Source organism: Lepidochelys olivacea (assembly GCF_965140295.1).
Source record: "Lepidochelys olivacea isolate rLepOli2 genome assembly, chromosome: 4".
NCBI classification, from domain to species: domain Eukaryota; kingdom Metazoa; phylum Chordata; order Testudines; family Cheloniidae; genus Lepidochelys; species Lepidochelys olivacea.
The window spans coordinates 44,570,298-44,588,018 of record NC_140414.1 but is presented as its reverse complement, the minus strand read 5'-3'; the positions used below and the strand labels follow the sequence as shown (position 1 = coordinate 44,588,018).

At 39.2% G+C, this 17,721-nt stretch overlaps 1 protein-coding gene across 3 annotated transcripts in view; it reads right to left on the bottom strand.

The window, feature by feature from the left end:
- Positions 1 to 17,721, bottom strand: part of LOC311519591 (bifunctional heparan sulfate N-deacetylase/N-sulfotransferase 3) — a 132,978-nt gene that overhangs the window by 21,983 nt on the left and 93,274 nt on the right. For 2 of the 3 annotated variants that reach the window (XM_084626239.1, XM_084626238.1), the window contains exons 7-12: positions 16,342 to 16,524; positions 13,853 to 13,949; positions 12,847 to 12,970; positions 10,596 to 10,770; positions 6,876 to 7,046; positions 1,445 to 1,554 (exon numbers count right to left, since the gene is read on the bottom strand). In XM_084626239.1, coding sequence (XP_084482365.1) covers positions 1,445 to 1,554; positions 6,876 to 7,046; positions 10,596 to 10,770; positions 12,847 to 12,970; positions 13,853 to 13,949; positions 16,342 to 16,524 — 860 coding nt within the window. Of the gene's footprint in view, positions 1 to 1,444; positions 1,555 to 6,875; positions 7,047 to 10,595; positions 10,785 to 12,846; positions 12,971 to 13,852; positions 13,950 to 16,341; positions 16,525 to 17,721 lie in introns of those variants that run through there. The other variant, XR_014711318.1, reaches the window with a different exon arrangement.

Below are 17,721 nucleotides of genomic sequence, written 5' to 3'. Positions count from 1 at the left end.
AGACATGAAGGAAAAGCCTGCTGCAGAATTAGATGCAGAATAATAATTCACAGCATCCAGGTCAAGACCTTTGGTGTACAAAGAAACGGAGCTTTCAATAGAGTTACTTCCAGGGATGAATTGGGTCCATTATGTCTTTACAATACACTTGACTTTATCTCATGAAAGATAAAATCTGTTTTGCTACATACTCCACAAAAAGGAATAGAGCACAACTGTCTGAAAGCATTAAATAGAGAAATGTCTAGGAAAGGAAAGGAATTTTTTTCTGAGAGCTTCTTATAAAAACAGACAATGGGCTCACATTCAAAAGAGCAGCCTAAGGTTCTCAATCTTATTTTAAGGGCAAGTAAATCTAAATGTCTGAATCCAAAGGATTTGTGTATATTATACAGAGAGTGGATTTTACATTCCTGACACTGATATTGTTGAGTCTCCTGCAATTGAATGTAAAGGAAAACCAGTCTTCTGTCCATTCTGTTTACGCATGGTGAATCTTTTGCTGCCGAGGAAAAAGATGCAAAGGCATCTCTCTCTTTTATCCATCCAAAATCCAAACACAATTTTCACAAACCAATACTTGTTTTATCTGTCAGGTGTCCATCTCTGTAATATTTAAACACCATATTTAATGTCTGGCTCAATGCAGAATTCACAGAAAATATAATCCTTCTGAGTTGCATTCTTTCCACATGTTGTTAACGATTACTTGGACAGCAGTTTGAAAGCATGCAAGAAAGAAAAAATTACTTTTCATGTCTAATCAGCACATAAGCAAGTCCAGATTTTTCCACGGAAATTAAAGAGGGTAAAGACATTGAAAAATACATACTGTTGCCCATACTAGCATTAGTGATATGGCTTGCATGCAGAATTAGTCAGAGGAGTATTAGTGGCTATTAATTTGTATCGATTTTGCTTATAGAACCAACCCCATTTTGTTACAGCCAACAAATTTCTCATCAACCTTTTGCAGTGGGGGAGGTTTAGATTGGATATTAGGAAAAACTTTTTCACTAAGAGGGTGGTGAAACACTGGAATGCGTTACCTAGGGAGGTGGTAGAATCTCCTTCCTTAGAGGTTTTTAAGGTCAGGCTTGACAAAGCCCTGGCTGGGATGATTTAACTGGGAATTGGTCCTGCTTCGAGCAGGGGGTTGGACTAGATGACCATCTGGGGTCCCTTCCAACCCTGATATTCTATGATTCTATGATTCTAATCTTACAAGGTGCCGAGGTTTGTCTCAGAAGTTCTGAGCGCGCATTCACACACATATACATTTAGATGTACAAAAATTCAATGAATAACAGCAAATTATAATTTACAAGGAATATTGCAACCCATTCTTTTCAGACTCTTTATACAAAACTACAGTTGCACAATTATTTCCTTTTTAAATCACTCCATGGCTAATATTCCATGACATTAATTATGAATAACTCACGTTAGGGCTTCAGAGTAATTATAATGAGGCGAGACTCCCAGAAACTTCTGCACTTCATCCATCACGGTAGCTGGGTCAGTTCTCAGCTGCTGTCCATCAATAATTAGCAACTGCAAAAATAAAATAATACTGTATTTAAAATTCATCATATTTCAAGCTTCAAACTAAAACTTTGACCTATGTCACGCTCATTCATTAAGAGGAAAAGAGGTGCCCCAGGGAATGGTAACAGGTCTGGTCTTATTTATCGTTGTCATTAATGATCTGGGAGAAGGGTAAATGGCACACTAATTAATTCTGAAATTCAATGATATTGGAAACTGTTGTGAGCACCACCGAGGACAGCGAAATAATGCTGAAGGACCTGGTGAGATTACAAATATTGGCAGGAAATTAAATGAGATTCATCCTGGCAAAATGCAAGCTCATACATCTGGAAAAAATAAGCTGCAACACCCCAGCCACCCACACATATAAAACGAGAGGAAGATATTCTGAGACTTATGTGTGCTCTTTTTTCAGAGTATCAATCAATTCCTTGTCACTGCTGAAGAAAGCACTCAGCTCTCTGATCCTTTCCCACACACGAGTTTTTTCTTGTGCCCAAGATCCATCATGACTCAACAGTGGGAGCTGAAGCCGCTATGGTGCACAATGGATAGGAGACGGCTAATCTTCAGGTCCAGATTGGCTCTTGGACAACCAGTCATTTTTCCCATGGAAAAGCTGCTTTTTGTGACAGCAGAGCTGGTTCACTAACAACTCTTCTAAAACTGTTTTACCCCCATCAGAGGTTGCCATCATATGTGAAGTAGAGCTTGTTGCACATAAAGCAGGTTTCTCCTACCTTCCTGCTGCTCTCTACTTTTGATAATAACTTGCTTTTAGATTTAGTGGAGATGGCTGAATGAACTGGGACTAGGAAGTGGCTTAGGGGAGGATGACTGGTGAGTGAATGGACTGAGTGAGGCAGCGGTTCTGTGGAAAAAATTGCATGTGTTCATATAATTAAAGATTGTATCATAATTCCTATGCACAGGGTACTAAATTAGTTGCATGGTCAAATTTAATTCTGGCATTTCCTAACTTGTGAGTGCTAGACTTGCAACCCTAAGGTTCTTTTATTGTAGTGTTTTTGTATATAATTTCCTAGATTTTTAAAAAAGCAAACTGAAAAACAGAAATTCCACATTGTAGAACCATACTGACTCCCACAGGCTTCATCAGTATGGTTAGAACCTTAAGATCCACATCACAGACTTCTGCCACTTGAGCTAACACTGATAGTAGTAGTAGGTTGTGCTATATCCTCTACATGGGCGTCTCTAAAAGGATAAGAGACACGCATTTTGTGCATGGGTTTCACAGCTATTTGTGGACAGCTGAGGAATGCTAAGCCTTGGGGCTTCTCTAAACAAAAACTTAATTTACTGCAAGCTGGGCTGTAAATCTACCTCGCGCATTAGCCAGCCGCACACTAAATGTCCATGTGGACCTTGCTGCTGGGTACTAGAAGTTTCCTAGTGCAATTTGTTCTACCCTGTTTTGAAACAAGAGATCACAGTGCACTAGGAAACTTTAAGTGAGAGGCAGCAAGGTCCACATGGACACACAGTGCATGGCAGGCTAATGCGGGGGTAAGATTTAAAACCCAGCTTGCTGCACGTTAAGTGTTTGTACAGACAAGCCCCCAGGAGTCCTATATTCTATACCAGATTCTGAGGGAAGTGTACTCTACTAGCAACCTTTTCTGCCTGTTTTCTGCATGCCTGACCTCTTCTATGGCTTGCACCTCCAGTCTGCCACAGTTTCAGACTCAATCTCCCACTCCAGTTCCTCCATGCCCCATCCTGCTCCCCCATTCAGTTTCTCATCCCCAGTTTCTCCCCTTTTGGCTCCCTGTCCCAGTTTAGCCTTTGCCCCTACCCTTAGGCCTCTCTTAATTTTCCTCTTTGCAGCCCCTGCTGGTCATCAGAAGCAATTCCAGAGAAAGTCCCACTCAGCCTATTGCAGCCTGGAGATGGACCATGCTCAGTACAGATGGAATGTTCAATCTCTACTGAGCATGAGTGAATGGAAATTTCCAGAGGCTCAAAACTTGACCAAATTTGTGTAGATTTTCACAGGATTGGCAAAAGTTACAACCGTGGCAACAGGGAAACTCCTGTGCCAAATTTCAAGTCCTTGATATAAAGCATGGAGGCACTAACGCTTCTCAACAAACTTGTCAAAAAGAATTTGTTAACACAGGTAAAATGATGTATTTTCCCCTGATCTTGTTCTGATAAATGACTGAACCCTTTTTGCTGAAATTTTCTTCAAAATTCAGTCTGTCACAGATGCCTGGCATGGAAAATTTCATCCCATATGGTTAAATTTTGGCAAAGCTCTAAACAACTGAAAACAGGGTTTGTGAAGTGCCTTGAGATGTACAGATGGAAAGCTCTATATAAGAGGTAGATATTATTATAATGGAAACATCAGGGAATCTTAACTATTTGCATTGCTACTTGCATTATCTATAATATGTTTGACTATAATAATAAATAACAATAATAATTTTAATTTATAAGGTGCCTCTCACACTAAAGTGCTCAGGGTGCTGAAAAACAATCAGAAAAACAATGTTATGCATTAATAAAAGACCATGTGACTTCAAAATTAGACAATATGGGTAAATATAACAACAATAAAGATATGAAAGAAGATAACTTACAGATTGGTTCATAGGTGGGTGAGTTCATATGATTCCAACATGTTAAGAAATATACTACTCATGTAGTGTCCCTGTATAAGCTACACATATACATATTTGGTCCAGTTGGGATATGCTGGGTAGATTCCAGTCTTTCTTTGCATCTAAGGCTAAACTTTATGCTAACTTGCTGATTATAGATCTGCATCAGATAACTACTTTAATCATGCTATACTCAATAGCAAATTTGGATATGACTGACTGTTCATTGCTGATGTGTTTACGCAGAAACAATGAGTCAGTCAGTGGTGATGGACAATTATTTGTTTTCACCGAGGGATATGAAATCCTATGTCCCTTCAGGACCTATCCTAGAATGCATACTGTTCAACATACACGAGACCTTTGCAGAGATCAAATCTAAACAGAGTGTAGAGAATATCACATCAGTATGCTGGAATTGCACAACTGTATATCTTATGGACTCTTCAAATTTGGATCCTAAAAGAACACGTAGACAATATCACCAGCCAGATGCATCAGAGCTTCTTTGTTCACACCATGGGAAAAGAGAAGTTGCAGACTCTGGATAAATTCTCTCCTCCAAACAAGCTCTTAGAGGGTGTGCTGGGAATTAGTGCTTCACAGAGTGTCAGCATTCAGAAACATCAACACCAGAAACAAAGCCTATCAACAAGACATGAGTAATGTGATGTATGCCACCCCTATGTAATGCACCAGAAGGAGTATGGGGCTTGTGATGTATTTCTTCTAGGGCATGTGCTTGGAGAGCGTAGACAGGAGATAGATATCTTGTTAAGTATGTGTCTTCAGAGGCTTGTCAGGAGTATGCACTTTTCATTAAGTGATATCTGTTTTGAGATACGCACACTTTGGTCTCATGAATTGCACACACCAGGAAACACAAACCCCTTTGAGGCTCAATGTGTAACACACAGAGATTCAAAGGCACAGGAGTGCCAACTGTAGGTTCCAATGCACCAAATGGTTTCTCAGTTTCAATAGAGCCGTGCACCAATGAGCTGGGAGGGGAGTGGTGGCCCCCAATATACTAGCAGTGATACAATACACTGACAGACCTGGAAGAGGTGTGATGGGTAGAGGACATTTAGGCATCAACAGATTGAAAAAACCAGTGATGACAGAAATCGCAGAGGCACCAGTGTGCACAGAGGTAGTGATATGCTGGCAGTTCTCAGTGGAGTGAGCAGTGAAATGATTAGCTCATGGAAGGACCGCTGACCTCATGAGCAGATGAAGACACTGAAACACTTAATGACTCATGGGCATTATGTCTTTATTTATCTGTGTATCATACCCAGTTCCAGACACTCAAGCCTCTATATCATCAAGTCTTCACAGTGTTCAGTGCACTAAATCTCCTCTGCTCCCATCAGGGGTGGATAATGCATTGATATTTCACAATGCTGGTCAAGGCTTTGATGCTGCACCGTGCAGAAGCATTATATAGCACCATCCCAGCAATTTATCATGATACACTAGATTTCCCATCAATGCTTTTTGCTGGAAGCCCTGATGGGATATCACATGGCTGATGCCTGATGCACTCTGAAGCACTGGGTTTCCTATTGTGCTTTCTGACAGGTTCACCAATACAGCCAGTAGGGTCCCAGAAAGTGACAAGATTAAAACAAAAAACAAGAAAACAACTCAGTGTTAAAAGCAGTTCAATGTGCAAGAGGGATGCAAGGAGCAGCAGTGCTGAAGTTTCCTCAGTTGCTGTTCCTGTTGCTTTTTGTTGATGAAGTCCCAGTTGTGCAGTACCAGGAGTTAGTGCATGGCTGTGACATCACCAGAAGGCTCCACCAACCAATCAGAACATGGTTTTGGATAATCAGTGCCCCAAATCACATACTGTGACGTGGCAAGGCCAGATGGCTATAGAAAAGTAGTGGGAGATAGATATATTAGCTCCAGGGTAAACAAATCCCTGGTACCAGGTTAAGTGAAATGGAAGGTGCTCCAGGTCAATTAAGACACCAGGGGCCAATTAAGAACTTTCCAGAAGGCAGAGAGAATGCTAGGTTGATTGGGACACCTGAAGCCAATCGGGGGCTGGCTGAAACTAGTTAAAAGCCTCCCAGTCAGTCAGGTGGGGGTGCATGTCAGGAGCTGTGGGAGGAAGTTGTGCTGTTGGAGAAGCTGAGTAGTATACACCATATCAGGCACAAGGAAGGAGGCCTTGAGGTAAGGGTGAAGTGGAGCTTGAGGAAGTGAGGGCTGCTGTGGGGGAAGTAGCCCAGGGAATTGTACATGTCATGTTTCTAAAAAGTCAGCTACCATAGCTGATACTATTAGGGTCCCTGGGCTGGAGTCTGGAGTAGAGGGTGAGCCTGGGCTCCCCCCATCCCACCTTTGCCCCCTGATTAATCACTGAGACTGGGAGACAACAGAGACTGTGCAAGGAAGGATAACTTCTCCTCACCTCCCTTGCTGGCTTATGATGAAAATGACTCAGTAGACTGTGACCCTTGTCTCTAGAGAAAGAAGGGTTACGTGGAGGGTCTCAGTGAGCCTCTGAGGCTAGTGAAATCCGCCAGGAAACGCGGGACCCACGGAGGCAAGGACAGAGCTTTGTCACAACACATATATATTCATGAATAGTAATAATCAGTAATGAAGACTTCAGAAAAAGTGAATAATCTAAGATATCAAATATATATGAAATAAGACACAATGTTACACTCTATTCACCTGGTAAGTTGGGAAATAAGTTAGCCATCTTTCTATATGGGTGGCATACCATCCAGGTACTAGACATCTCTTTTGTAGAGCTCTAAGCTCTGATGGGGCTCGAGGTCCAGCTGTGATCACCTGATAGAAGCTAAATTTTAGAGCTGCAGGGTCCTCATGAGATCTCTGATGCTGTAAAAGAAAGGTAAGTTACAAGAACATCATGGACACCGGAGTTCAGAGTCATAGAAATGGGACAGAATATATGTGGGCAATGGTCTAAGGACCTATTTGTGACTGATTAAATTACATTAGAAGCGAATTTCAGTTAAGAAGCCTTGGTCTATATTAGATAAATTGCTAAGAAGGTAAGAATAACACCACTATTAACTATCAAAAGATCTGACTAGTATTAGCAATTGCAAACTAGAACACATTTTCATTTAATGAAATGGCAGCTTATGTACAAACAAACCCAGGATGACAAACTCAAATATGGTGAACCTCTACTTATGTGGCCAAATCTTGAAGTCCTTACATGGTTTATATTCAGACCTTACTCCAGCAAAGCTCTCATTGATGGTGATCAGATAGATAACTTCTACTTATAGGAACAAAAAAAGAATCCATAAAAGAAAATATTATATATAATATAGATCCTGAGGTCCTTATTCAGTTTCTACTTATTCCTCGTTTTGTCAAATTCCTATTGTAGTCAGAAGACCAGAAGAAAGGGACTTTTTGAAATAAGAGCCAGCAATTAAGAAGAGGGTGGACAGATCCCACTGTTTCAAATACCCCGTGAATGTAACTAGATGGCATAGTGATAGGCATTATAGAAATACTTATAGATAAAAGACAGATAAAATAATTGTATTTACTATTTCATGGATCAAAAAATGAGGTACAAACTTGCATGATGGAATAGTATACAGTAGTTACTGAATAACTTACAACGAGATGTTGTGTTTTACTAAGAAAGAAATTTTGTCCATAGGGTGCTGCTGTTATTATTGTTAGTAGAGCAAGCCCATCACTCTCACAGATCTTGGGAGACAGGCCACTCACCGGCAACCACACACCACACAACAGAACCACTAACCCAGGAACCTATCCTTGCAACAAAGCCCGTTGCCAACTGTGTCCACATATCTAGTCAGGAGACACCATCATTGGGCCTAATCACATCAGCCACACTATCAGAGGCTCGTTCACCTGCACATCTACCAATGTGATATATGCCATCATGTGCCAACAACGCCCCTCTGCCATGTACATTGGTCAAACTGGACAGTCTCTACGTAAAAGAATAAACGGACACAAATTAGACGTCAAGAATTATAACATTCAAAAACCAGTCGGAGAACACGTCAATCTCTTTGGTCACTCGATTACAGACCTAAAAGTTGCAATTCTTCAACAAAAAAACTTCAGAAATAGACTCCAACGAGAGACTGCTGAATTGGAATTAATTTTCAAACTGGATACAATTAACTTAGGCTTGAATAAAGACTGTGAGTGGATGTGTCATTCCACAAAGTAAAACTATTTCCCCATGTTTATTTTCCTCCCCACCTCCCACTGTTCCTCAGACGTTCTTGTCAACTGCTGGAAATGGCCCACCTTGATTATCACTACAAAAGGTTTCCCCCCCCAGCTCTCCTGCTGGTAATAGCTCACCTTAAGTGATCACTCTCGTTACAGTGTGTATGGTAACACCCATTGTTTCATGTTCTCTATGTATATAAATCTCCCCACTGTATTTTCCACTGAATGCATCAGATGAAGTGAGCTGTAGCTCACTAAAGCTTATGCTCAAATAAATTTGTTAGTCTCTAAGGTGCCACAAGTCCTCCTTTTCTTTATTTGAATTTAAGATATTCAAAGTTCCCCTTCAACATTAACCTGGCTTGCTTGTTATGACGCCAAAGAGAATGGCAGCAAGAATGGTACTTCAGTAGTATTGACTGAACTCTGAGGTAACATACAGTACTAAGCTTTATTGTGTGTAAATAAAAAAAATATTTGGTACTGATATTGGATTTAAGTTGCAAGTTTTATTTCAACTGCTACTAGAGTAATTTTTTTCTAGTGGATAATGAAATGGTTCTGAGTCTGTTTTGTGTTTTAATTTCTTTATCGGTCTGAGATGTACAACTGTTATGCATTCAAGCCTGAGGAGTATATCAATTTGGTTACAATGTACGTCCATTTGTTACCACATGTTTAGGGCCCTACCAAATTCATGATCATGAAAAATGTATCATGGAGCATGAAATCTGATCATTTGTGTGCTTTTACCTAATACCAGTGTTTCCCAAACTTGGGATGCCGCATGTTCAGGGAAAGCCCCTGGCGGGCCAGGCCAGTTTGTTTACCTGCCGCGTCTGCAGGTTCGGCCGATCGTGGCTCCCACTGCCCACGGTTCACTGTGCCCGGCCAACGGGGGCTGCGGGAAGCGGCGGCCAGTAAGTCCCTCGGCCCGTGCCCAAGTTTGGGAAACACTGTCTTATACTATACAGATTTCATGGGGGAGACCAACATTTATAAAATTGGGGTTCCTGACCCAAAAGTGAGTTGCAGGGGGGTCACAAGGTTTTAGGGGCATCACTGTATTGCCACCCTTACTTCTGCGCTGCCTTCAGAGCTGGGCAGCTGGAGAGTGGTGGCTGTTGGCCAGGTGCCCAGCTTTGAAGGCAGCACCCCACCAGCAGTAGCACAGAAGTAAAGGTGGCAATACCATACCATGCCAGCCTTACTTCTGTTCTGCGGCCTTCAGAGCTGGGCGGCCAGAGAGTAGCGGTTGCTGACTGAGAGCTCAGCTCTGCAGGGGGCAGCACAGAAGTAAGGGTGGCAGCACCATGCCATGCCCTCCTTACTGTCTGCGCTGCTGCTGGCAGCAGTTCTGTCTTCAGAGCTGGGCTCCCGGCCAGCAGTCTCCGCTCTCCAGCTGCCTAGCTCTGAAGGCAGCGCCGGCCAGCAGTCTCCGCTCTCCAGCTGCCTAGCTCTGAAGGCAGCGCTGCCATCACCAGCAGCGCAGAAATAAGGGTAGCAGTATTGCAACCCCCCATACAATAGCCTTGTGACCTCCCCACAACTCCTTTTTGGGTCAGGATTATTTCAATTACAACACCATGAAACTTCAGATTTAAATAGCTGAAATCATGAAATTTATGATTTGCAAAATCCTATGACAGTGAAATTAACCAAAATGGACCATGAATTTGGTAGGGCCCAACATATGTTCCTTTACTACGGTCAGTTTAACAAATGTTTAAAAAGTTAACCTTACTCAAAATTCAGGCCTTATTCTGTGTCTGCAAAAAACTGAGACCGTGAGTAATTGCATGTACATACCTCATATTTGGAAGCACAAATTGGGCAACTGTTCACATGCATGGAACTCAGATGCACAATTAATTGCGTAAATGCACATTCTTTACATGCAGTTATTCATGCAAGCACTTTCTTTGCATCACATATTACAGCCAGAGTTCTGAAAAATATGGCCTTCAGTGTTTATATATTTTAAAAGAGTGGATTATCAAGTTTACATGTACAGGAAGGTTTTTCTGTACTCATAGGTAATTGTTGGGTGATGAACGGGTTTTTAAATAAATGCTTACCTGATCAAACCACTTTGGTTTTCAATATTTGATCACAATATATTGAGAGGATCCCAGATAAAACTGTTTTATACATATTCAACTAGAACCTGCCTGTATTTTTCAAAGTCCCTACCTGATACCAGGAATATGCCCGATCTGATGGGTCGATGAGAATGGTGATGATCTTGGCCTTAGGGATCAGGGAAGCAACTCGTTTGGGAGCTTCCTCAGAATGGAAGTAGTTGGCACTTTTTTCAAAGAGAAAGTCGGTGGTGACATTGGATGGTATAGGGAAGAAATCCATATACCTAGAAAAGGAACACTGTCCTCAGAATTACTCAAAAGTCCTGCATACGCTAAAGCAAGGAAGGTGGGTGCATATGTTAAATATATTAGAGAATAATCCATAAAAATAACAGACACAGTCATTGACAAGTAAAAACATTCAAAAATAAAAGGCCTTGTTTTTTGTAGTGAGAAGAAAGTGTTATAGGTATAATAAACAATTTATCCTCTTTAAATTAGTGGGCCAGTTTCTGAAGTCACTCATTTCTTACTCAGGCAAAACTCTCAAAGTCAATAGTAAAGACTGAGTAAAAATAAAAACTTCTGAATTTGGCCCTCTGCTATTTATGAAAAAATTGTTTTATTATTCCTATTACAGCACAGGATGGCATTTCAGTTACACCATAGCAGAATATCATAAGAAAATAATATTCAGAATCAGTGTTCCTGTTATCAAATCTGGCAAGAGTTTGTTAACATGAAGATGTTACTTAAAAACCTAGCAAGAAAATCTCACTATCTCTTCAGGCAAGAGTCCTCCAAGTGGTGAAGGCACCTCTGAATTACTATTCTATGTATCACAGTTTTGTGGAAACAAAGCAGGCTGTTTTTTAGTTTGTTTAGTTCTGAGCTCTCCCCCACCTCCAGTTATGTGGTTCTAGTTAGTTGCCAGCAACCTGTCATATTATCATTAGACTAGACTATCCACAACCAACATACCAGTTTTTACTGTTATTTAGGGGGGCAAAGAGAATTTACAAATTTGCGTCTTTGTGTTTTTCTTTTGACCTCTTGTGGTGTTAACAATATAAAATACTATATATAGTAACCTCTTTAGAGTGGATTGACGGTAATGGTTAAAATTTACCCCACTGCACAGATCTTGTGCTGGCCCTCTGCAAGGGGGTGAACTTCACCTAACATAAATATAAAAAAGCCGCTTCATAAAAATAGCTAAGAGTCTGCGCGATTGGTGGATAGTCAGCAGATGTTATCAGTCAGCTGTTAGCTACTTCCCATCCATCAGACTGACTTCTCACAGTCAGTAATGAATGCTGACTCACTGAACTTTGTAATAAGAATCTGCAGCAACAATTATAACTCTATGAAAACCATACACCTTAAAAGATATTGTAAGTGAATTTTCTCCACTTGGAACATATAACAGCTTTTGCACTACTAATTTTATGGATGAATACAAAGTCTAAGGCAATAACTTTTCCCTGACACCAGAGAGTAAAGAAACAAGACTAAGTATCAAGAATCTTTTATCGGTGCTCCCTGCTTAATGCGCTGTATTACTGGTCTTTGAACATTTTACTCTGAAGCACTTTTTGAAAGCAAGACCAACCAAATGTATCTTTCTCGAGATCTTTGGTAACTTCTTGGGTAAACCATGGGGAATGATGAGCCTTTTCTCTTCACTTATCCCCATTTACTACCTTACTGACTGCTGAACATTTTCCTCATTATCTGATCCTTGAAAATACTTTTAAAAAGCATTTCTCCCCTCCAACTGACTGGCAAATTTCTATTTTCCATTTAAAGCCAAGAACAAACTGCTTGTAGCTGAAATTTTAATTAGATTTCTCTTTTCAGTATTTTAGAAATTAGATATTCAACCTGAAATATTAATCATGCTATCTTATACTCAATTTACAATATTACTTTTGTCATAGCTTCAAAAACATGTGTAAATAGGAAACAGAGTACCTGCCTGAGAAATGTATGAGAATCTCACCCCTAAAGAGATGTATAATTAAGAAACAAACATTGCTTTCCTTTTTCTCTTATTCGCACATTCTAAATATATTAACATTCTGAGACATACATGTAATTTTCATTAAGATTACTTAGTATTGCCTCAAGTTGAGAACAGATATTTCTTTATATGCTGCATTAGAGGGAGAGTAAACATCTTAGTCATTTACTGTGTTTTTGACTGAGGTTACCATAATTTATGTACATTTAAATATCATTTTAGAAGGGTAGTAGTAGTAATTTTCAAAATGTGTAGACACACATTACAAAGTGTAATGCGATTTTTGTATTGTGCACAGTACATAAACTTTTATATTTATACTAATAACCCATCTTACCAATCAATCCCCCTGTGGTAGTTATTTCTATTAAAGAACTGTACCTCCTCAAAGGTTTTTGGGCTGGGGGAGTTACTAATGATGGAAGGATGCATAATCAGGAACAAATACAAAGCTGTGGTACCTGAAAATGGGATGAAAGTCCAAAGGTTAACAAAGCATATATATTCTGTAGGCCAGATCCTCACCTGGTGTAAACCAGCCTAGCTCCATTGAATTTAATGATTCTATGCTGATTTACACCAGCTGAAATCCTGGTCCTATAATTCTTAACCAAAAACATTTAAAGAAATGTGTACAATTAATACTGAATACAGGATGCATCACTGTTGATGATATACCTATTAATGTTTTTAAAAATTATTGTACCTGTGCTGATGTTGTCACAAAAAAGACTGACTTAAATTCCAGCCCTCTTGTTAGATATCTTAACAGTAGGTGATTGGTGGCATATGAAAGGGAGTAGATAAAAAATGTGCTATTTTCTGATCACAAAGAGAAGCAACTATAAATTTAATGAATAAACCCTGCAGCCTTACAATTCTACCTGTCCTGTAGGGATTTCCTGACTTGCAGTGTAAATTCCACTGAATAACATTGAGTTGCTGTAAACAAGACACACTTTTCCTGTAGGACAGGTTGAAGCTTGGGGGCCATGGGACTGTATACATGTTTTGAAAAATTACTGTCCTTTCCTCCCTCAGCTCTGATAAAACCATGTCAATCACTCAGTCACCACTTGATCTGTTTATCAGAGTGTTAATCACATCATTTCTCAGTTAAACCCTATGAAAAATCTAACACTCTCCACTACATCTACATTGTTTGTGTAACATCTACTTTTATCATTTACATTATTTTACTAAACTTGGATATGTCAGAAAATAAAAAGTGCTATCAGATAATCAAGGTTTATACAGAGCTCTGAGTGATTAAAACTAATGCTCTATTGTAATAATTTGAATTTGCATATCACCAGACTCATTAAAATGCAGTAAACTCTCACCAGTTTTCTGAGGTCCTATAACCAGGAATTTTGGTAATCGATCACAGGTTTTTTCTTTAGACCAGATATCTCTGTGCCGCTTGTCATCACAGGGATTCTAAGTGGGACAAAAGCAATATCTGAGAATTTTATTTGTAATTATATTTGTTCAATTTTTGCCCTACATACATAAATCTCCAGGAACTATCAGTCCACAAGAAATCGTAGTAGGATATCTTATCTGCTTCTTTATTATGGATACCAATATGCTATGTGACAAATTCTGATCTCGCTTACAGTGGTGTAAATGGATTTACTCCAGATCTACAATGTAACAGAGACCAGTGCTCTGAATTCATCTCTGTGTAAAGAGGAACATTTACACCTCTGTGTAAAGAGGAACGTTCAAGCAACTGTATTCAAAAAATGTTTTCACTGTGATCTCCTTCTATGAATATAACCATCTAAGCTTCAAAACAAACAGACAAATCATTCCTGGTGCTTGAATTCAGTGGAATTATGCCTGGGGTGAATCTGATCCATTGTACTTTAGATGTAAAATGAGCATTCAAAATGAGCAGTTTGATCACTTGCATAAAAATGGAATTGTACTTAAATCACTAATGAGGTTCTCTAATTGCCAAAGCATTCTCTTTTACCCTTATATAACAGCTACGACCCTAAGATAGGCTGCAGTTTTTAAAATGAATGAATGGCTGATTACAGCTTTAAAACTGTTTTGATCCTCTGCATTCACAAGTAGGTATCCAGACTTTTCTGTGCATCTCCAACTGGCATGAAGAGTGCATGCTCCGCCTACCACACTCTTCAAAGTAAAAAATATGCAGGTGTGTAATAGCATGCAAAAAGACTTTCATACCAGTTCATTTTGCTACCAGTTTCATGTATGGGCATGAGGTGGCACCTAGTGCTGTCACTAAATAAAGGAGAAGTCCCAATACTGCTTGCGTATGTAGATCGGTCTTAGTTCTGTGGCTTAGCAATATATACCGGATAAGAAGGGGAAATCAGACTTCTTTTAGGCTTTAAAAAACAAACAAACAAACAAAAAGAATCTTCTTGATTACACCAGCAAAACTAACAAATATGCTGGTAATATAATTTGTGGTAAAATGAATAGGAATACTGTATATACTGGCAGCTACAATTTAGTGCAAATGTTTTAAAGCAGAAGTAAGAAACTTAGTTATATTCATAAGAATTGTATGCAAACAAACTGCAACACTGTCAGTTCTTTTTATTCAAAATTACTTGCAATTTTTTCAATAAATCTAAATCTGCAGGTCACTCAGGTACAGTACATTGCAAATTTTTGAAATTCATGCTCAGTTGTTGCATAAGTCACAAGGCATTGTTTTTCTTCTCTGAGTAAATGTTTTATTTAACTAAATAACAGCAGTGTGAATTTCAAGCTGTGTATTAAAGTATTCAATTTTAAATTTGACACTCACAATTAATGATTAGGCATATAATTCAAAATCTGCTATTGGAAAGCATTTGTGTGTTTAAGTTTAAATTGTGCTTTTTGACGATAATTGCTTTTGTAAAGCTTGTCCTTAGGAATATTTGTGCAAAGCCAACCAAAAAGAGGTAGGATCACACTGAAAGTGAATTTCTTTGTCAGAATGAACATTCAGAGACAATTTTCCACAATATTTGGGCAGCTTAAGATTAGTTCAACACTTAAGAAAAATATTCCACTGGAAGAACTGAACTGTCACTGATTTTGTGCACAAGCAGTGCTGCCATGTTCACTAGCTCCAACAGTTGTTTCTCTGTATCTTCAGTGACCGTGGTGTAATGATTAGGTGATTCACTGAATGTGTGTCCGTTCCAGGGTCAGTGCAGACTGCACCATAAGCTGGAAGTCACATCCTGATATTTTCAGTTTCCTCACTTTTAAGTAAAGAATAATTAAATCAATGGAGTTGATTCCATCAATAAATTAGACCCAGTATTGGTAAATTTCTTCCTTGGCCAGTTCCCACCCTTTTGGGAATTACTTTTTTAATCTATTTCTAATATGCCAGTCATATTAGTGTCTAGGCACCAGTGAGCCTTAATCCTCTCTCCAGTTAGTAGGATACACTCCTCTGCTACTGCACATGGCAAGAGATACCATTTTCTTAATGGCAAAATATCAATTATTTTTAAACTGTTTAAATTGCTTCATTCCTGTTAGTTACAAAATAATCCAAGATATGGGAGGAATTACACAATAGTCTTTACTGTATTTGTAAATATCAGGTGCAGTCAGCAATAAAATGAGAAACAAATTCCTAACATATTTAAATTGTCCTCTCTTTTTAGATGCACATTAAGACAATCTGTTAATGACAGGAGAAAACAATTACCCTAATCTTTAAGATAAGGTAATTTATGAAACTATTAAGTATCACCATTTTGTTTGATGGGAAGTTAAAACAAAATTCTTCACAAACAAGTAAGACAAAAATATTCTCTGTTCATCTCTTCTTTTACAATCCTACCTGCCAGAGAGGGTCCTTCTGCTCAGGAAAGAGCTCAAAGTACTTGTGAGCCAGCTGGACTGGAGGCAGAGTTTGCAGTTTCAGGTTGGTCCAGCTCTGAACAAAGTTGGCTAGATTCACAAAGGTATACAACCCCAGGCGGTCATTCCCATAGTTGGACAAATGGGTCATGAAGATGCTGATCTTTAAAAATAAAATAAAATGAAGTACATGTTTGCTATGCATCCGATGAAGTGGGCTGTAGCCCACGAAAGCTGATGCTCTAATAAATTTGTTAATCTCTAAGGTGCCACAAGTACTCCTGTTCTTTTTGCAGATACAGACTAACACGGCTGCTACTCTGAAACATGTTTTTTTTATTGTGTCACTAGATGGCAATGCAGCCAAAGGAAGTTTGTTTTTGAACACTACTTCTATTTAGAACTGCCAGTGGTTTTGTTCACATAGGAAGAGAGTCTACCACCAGTCTCACTAAACAGAATTTTTCTCCTCAAGTGGACTTACTGAAATCAAAGGGACTATTTATGGCACTATTCAGTGTGAGAATGTGGTCCATACTTTTACCAAATTGTATAATATTCACAGCATCTTTATTATAGCAGTGCAGATGGGCACAGGAGCGGCATTGCAAAAATAGCACATGTTCCTCTTAATGTGAAATATACAAGCAGCAGGGGCTAGAAACAAACAAAAAATCTGGATGTTATTTTAAAGGAAGAGGGTGTACTTAGAGAACAACAGGATATCAGACCTCTAGTGTTATAAATACTGTGATCCAAATGTTATTATTTAAGCTGTACATTATTAAGGTAGAGAACTCATCTTCCTATGTGCCTGTAAAGCACTCTACCATACCAATGGTGTTATGTAAAAATAAGAGACTGATAGTTTTGGAAATTGTGAGCTCTTTGAGGGCAGACAGTCTAATTAACTGGCCTAAATTCTCAAAAACAATTATTCGATGTAGTAAATCCTTTGACAATGTCCAACTGCTTATTAAAGATATCCTCAAACAATGAGCACACAGTCAAATTAGAAATGGGGGGGGAGGGTGGGAGAATCAGAAAATTTGCAGCAAATCAGAACATTTTCAAATAATTTAGTATGAAATATTTGTAATGAAAAATTGTGCTCGATTTCTTAAGAGCTGATGAATTTGCTTGTACTTTGCTTTCCTAAGGCTTGATCATGCAGCTGTTACTCAGATGAGTATTCTGAGCTGAGGTCATTAGACTCAGCAGTGTTCTCGGAGCCCAGAAGGAACAGAGGGTGCTCTAGTCCACAAGATTCCACAGGAATTTCTCATAGGAAGCACCCATAATCTTATAGGATCACATCCTTAGGAGACATCCCTGTGGGATTGTCTGAGTAAAGACTACT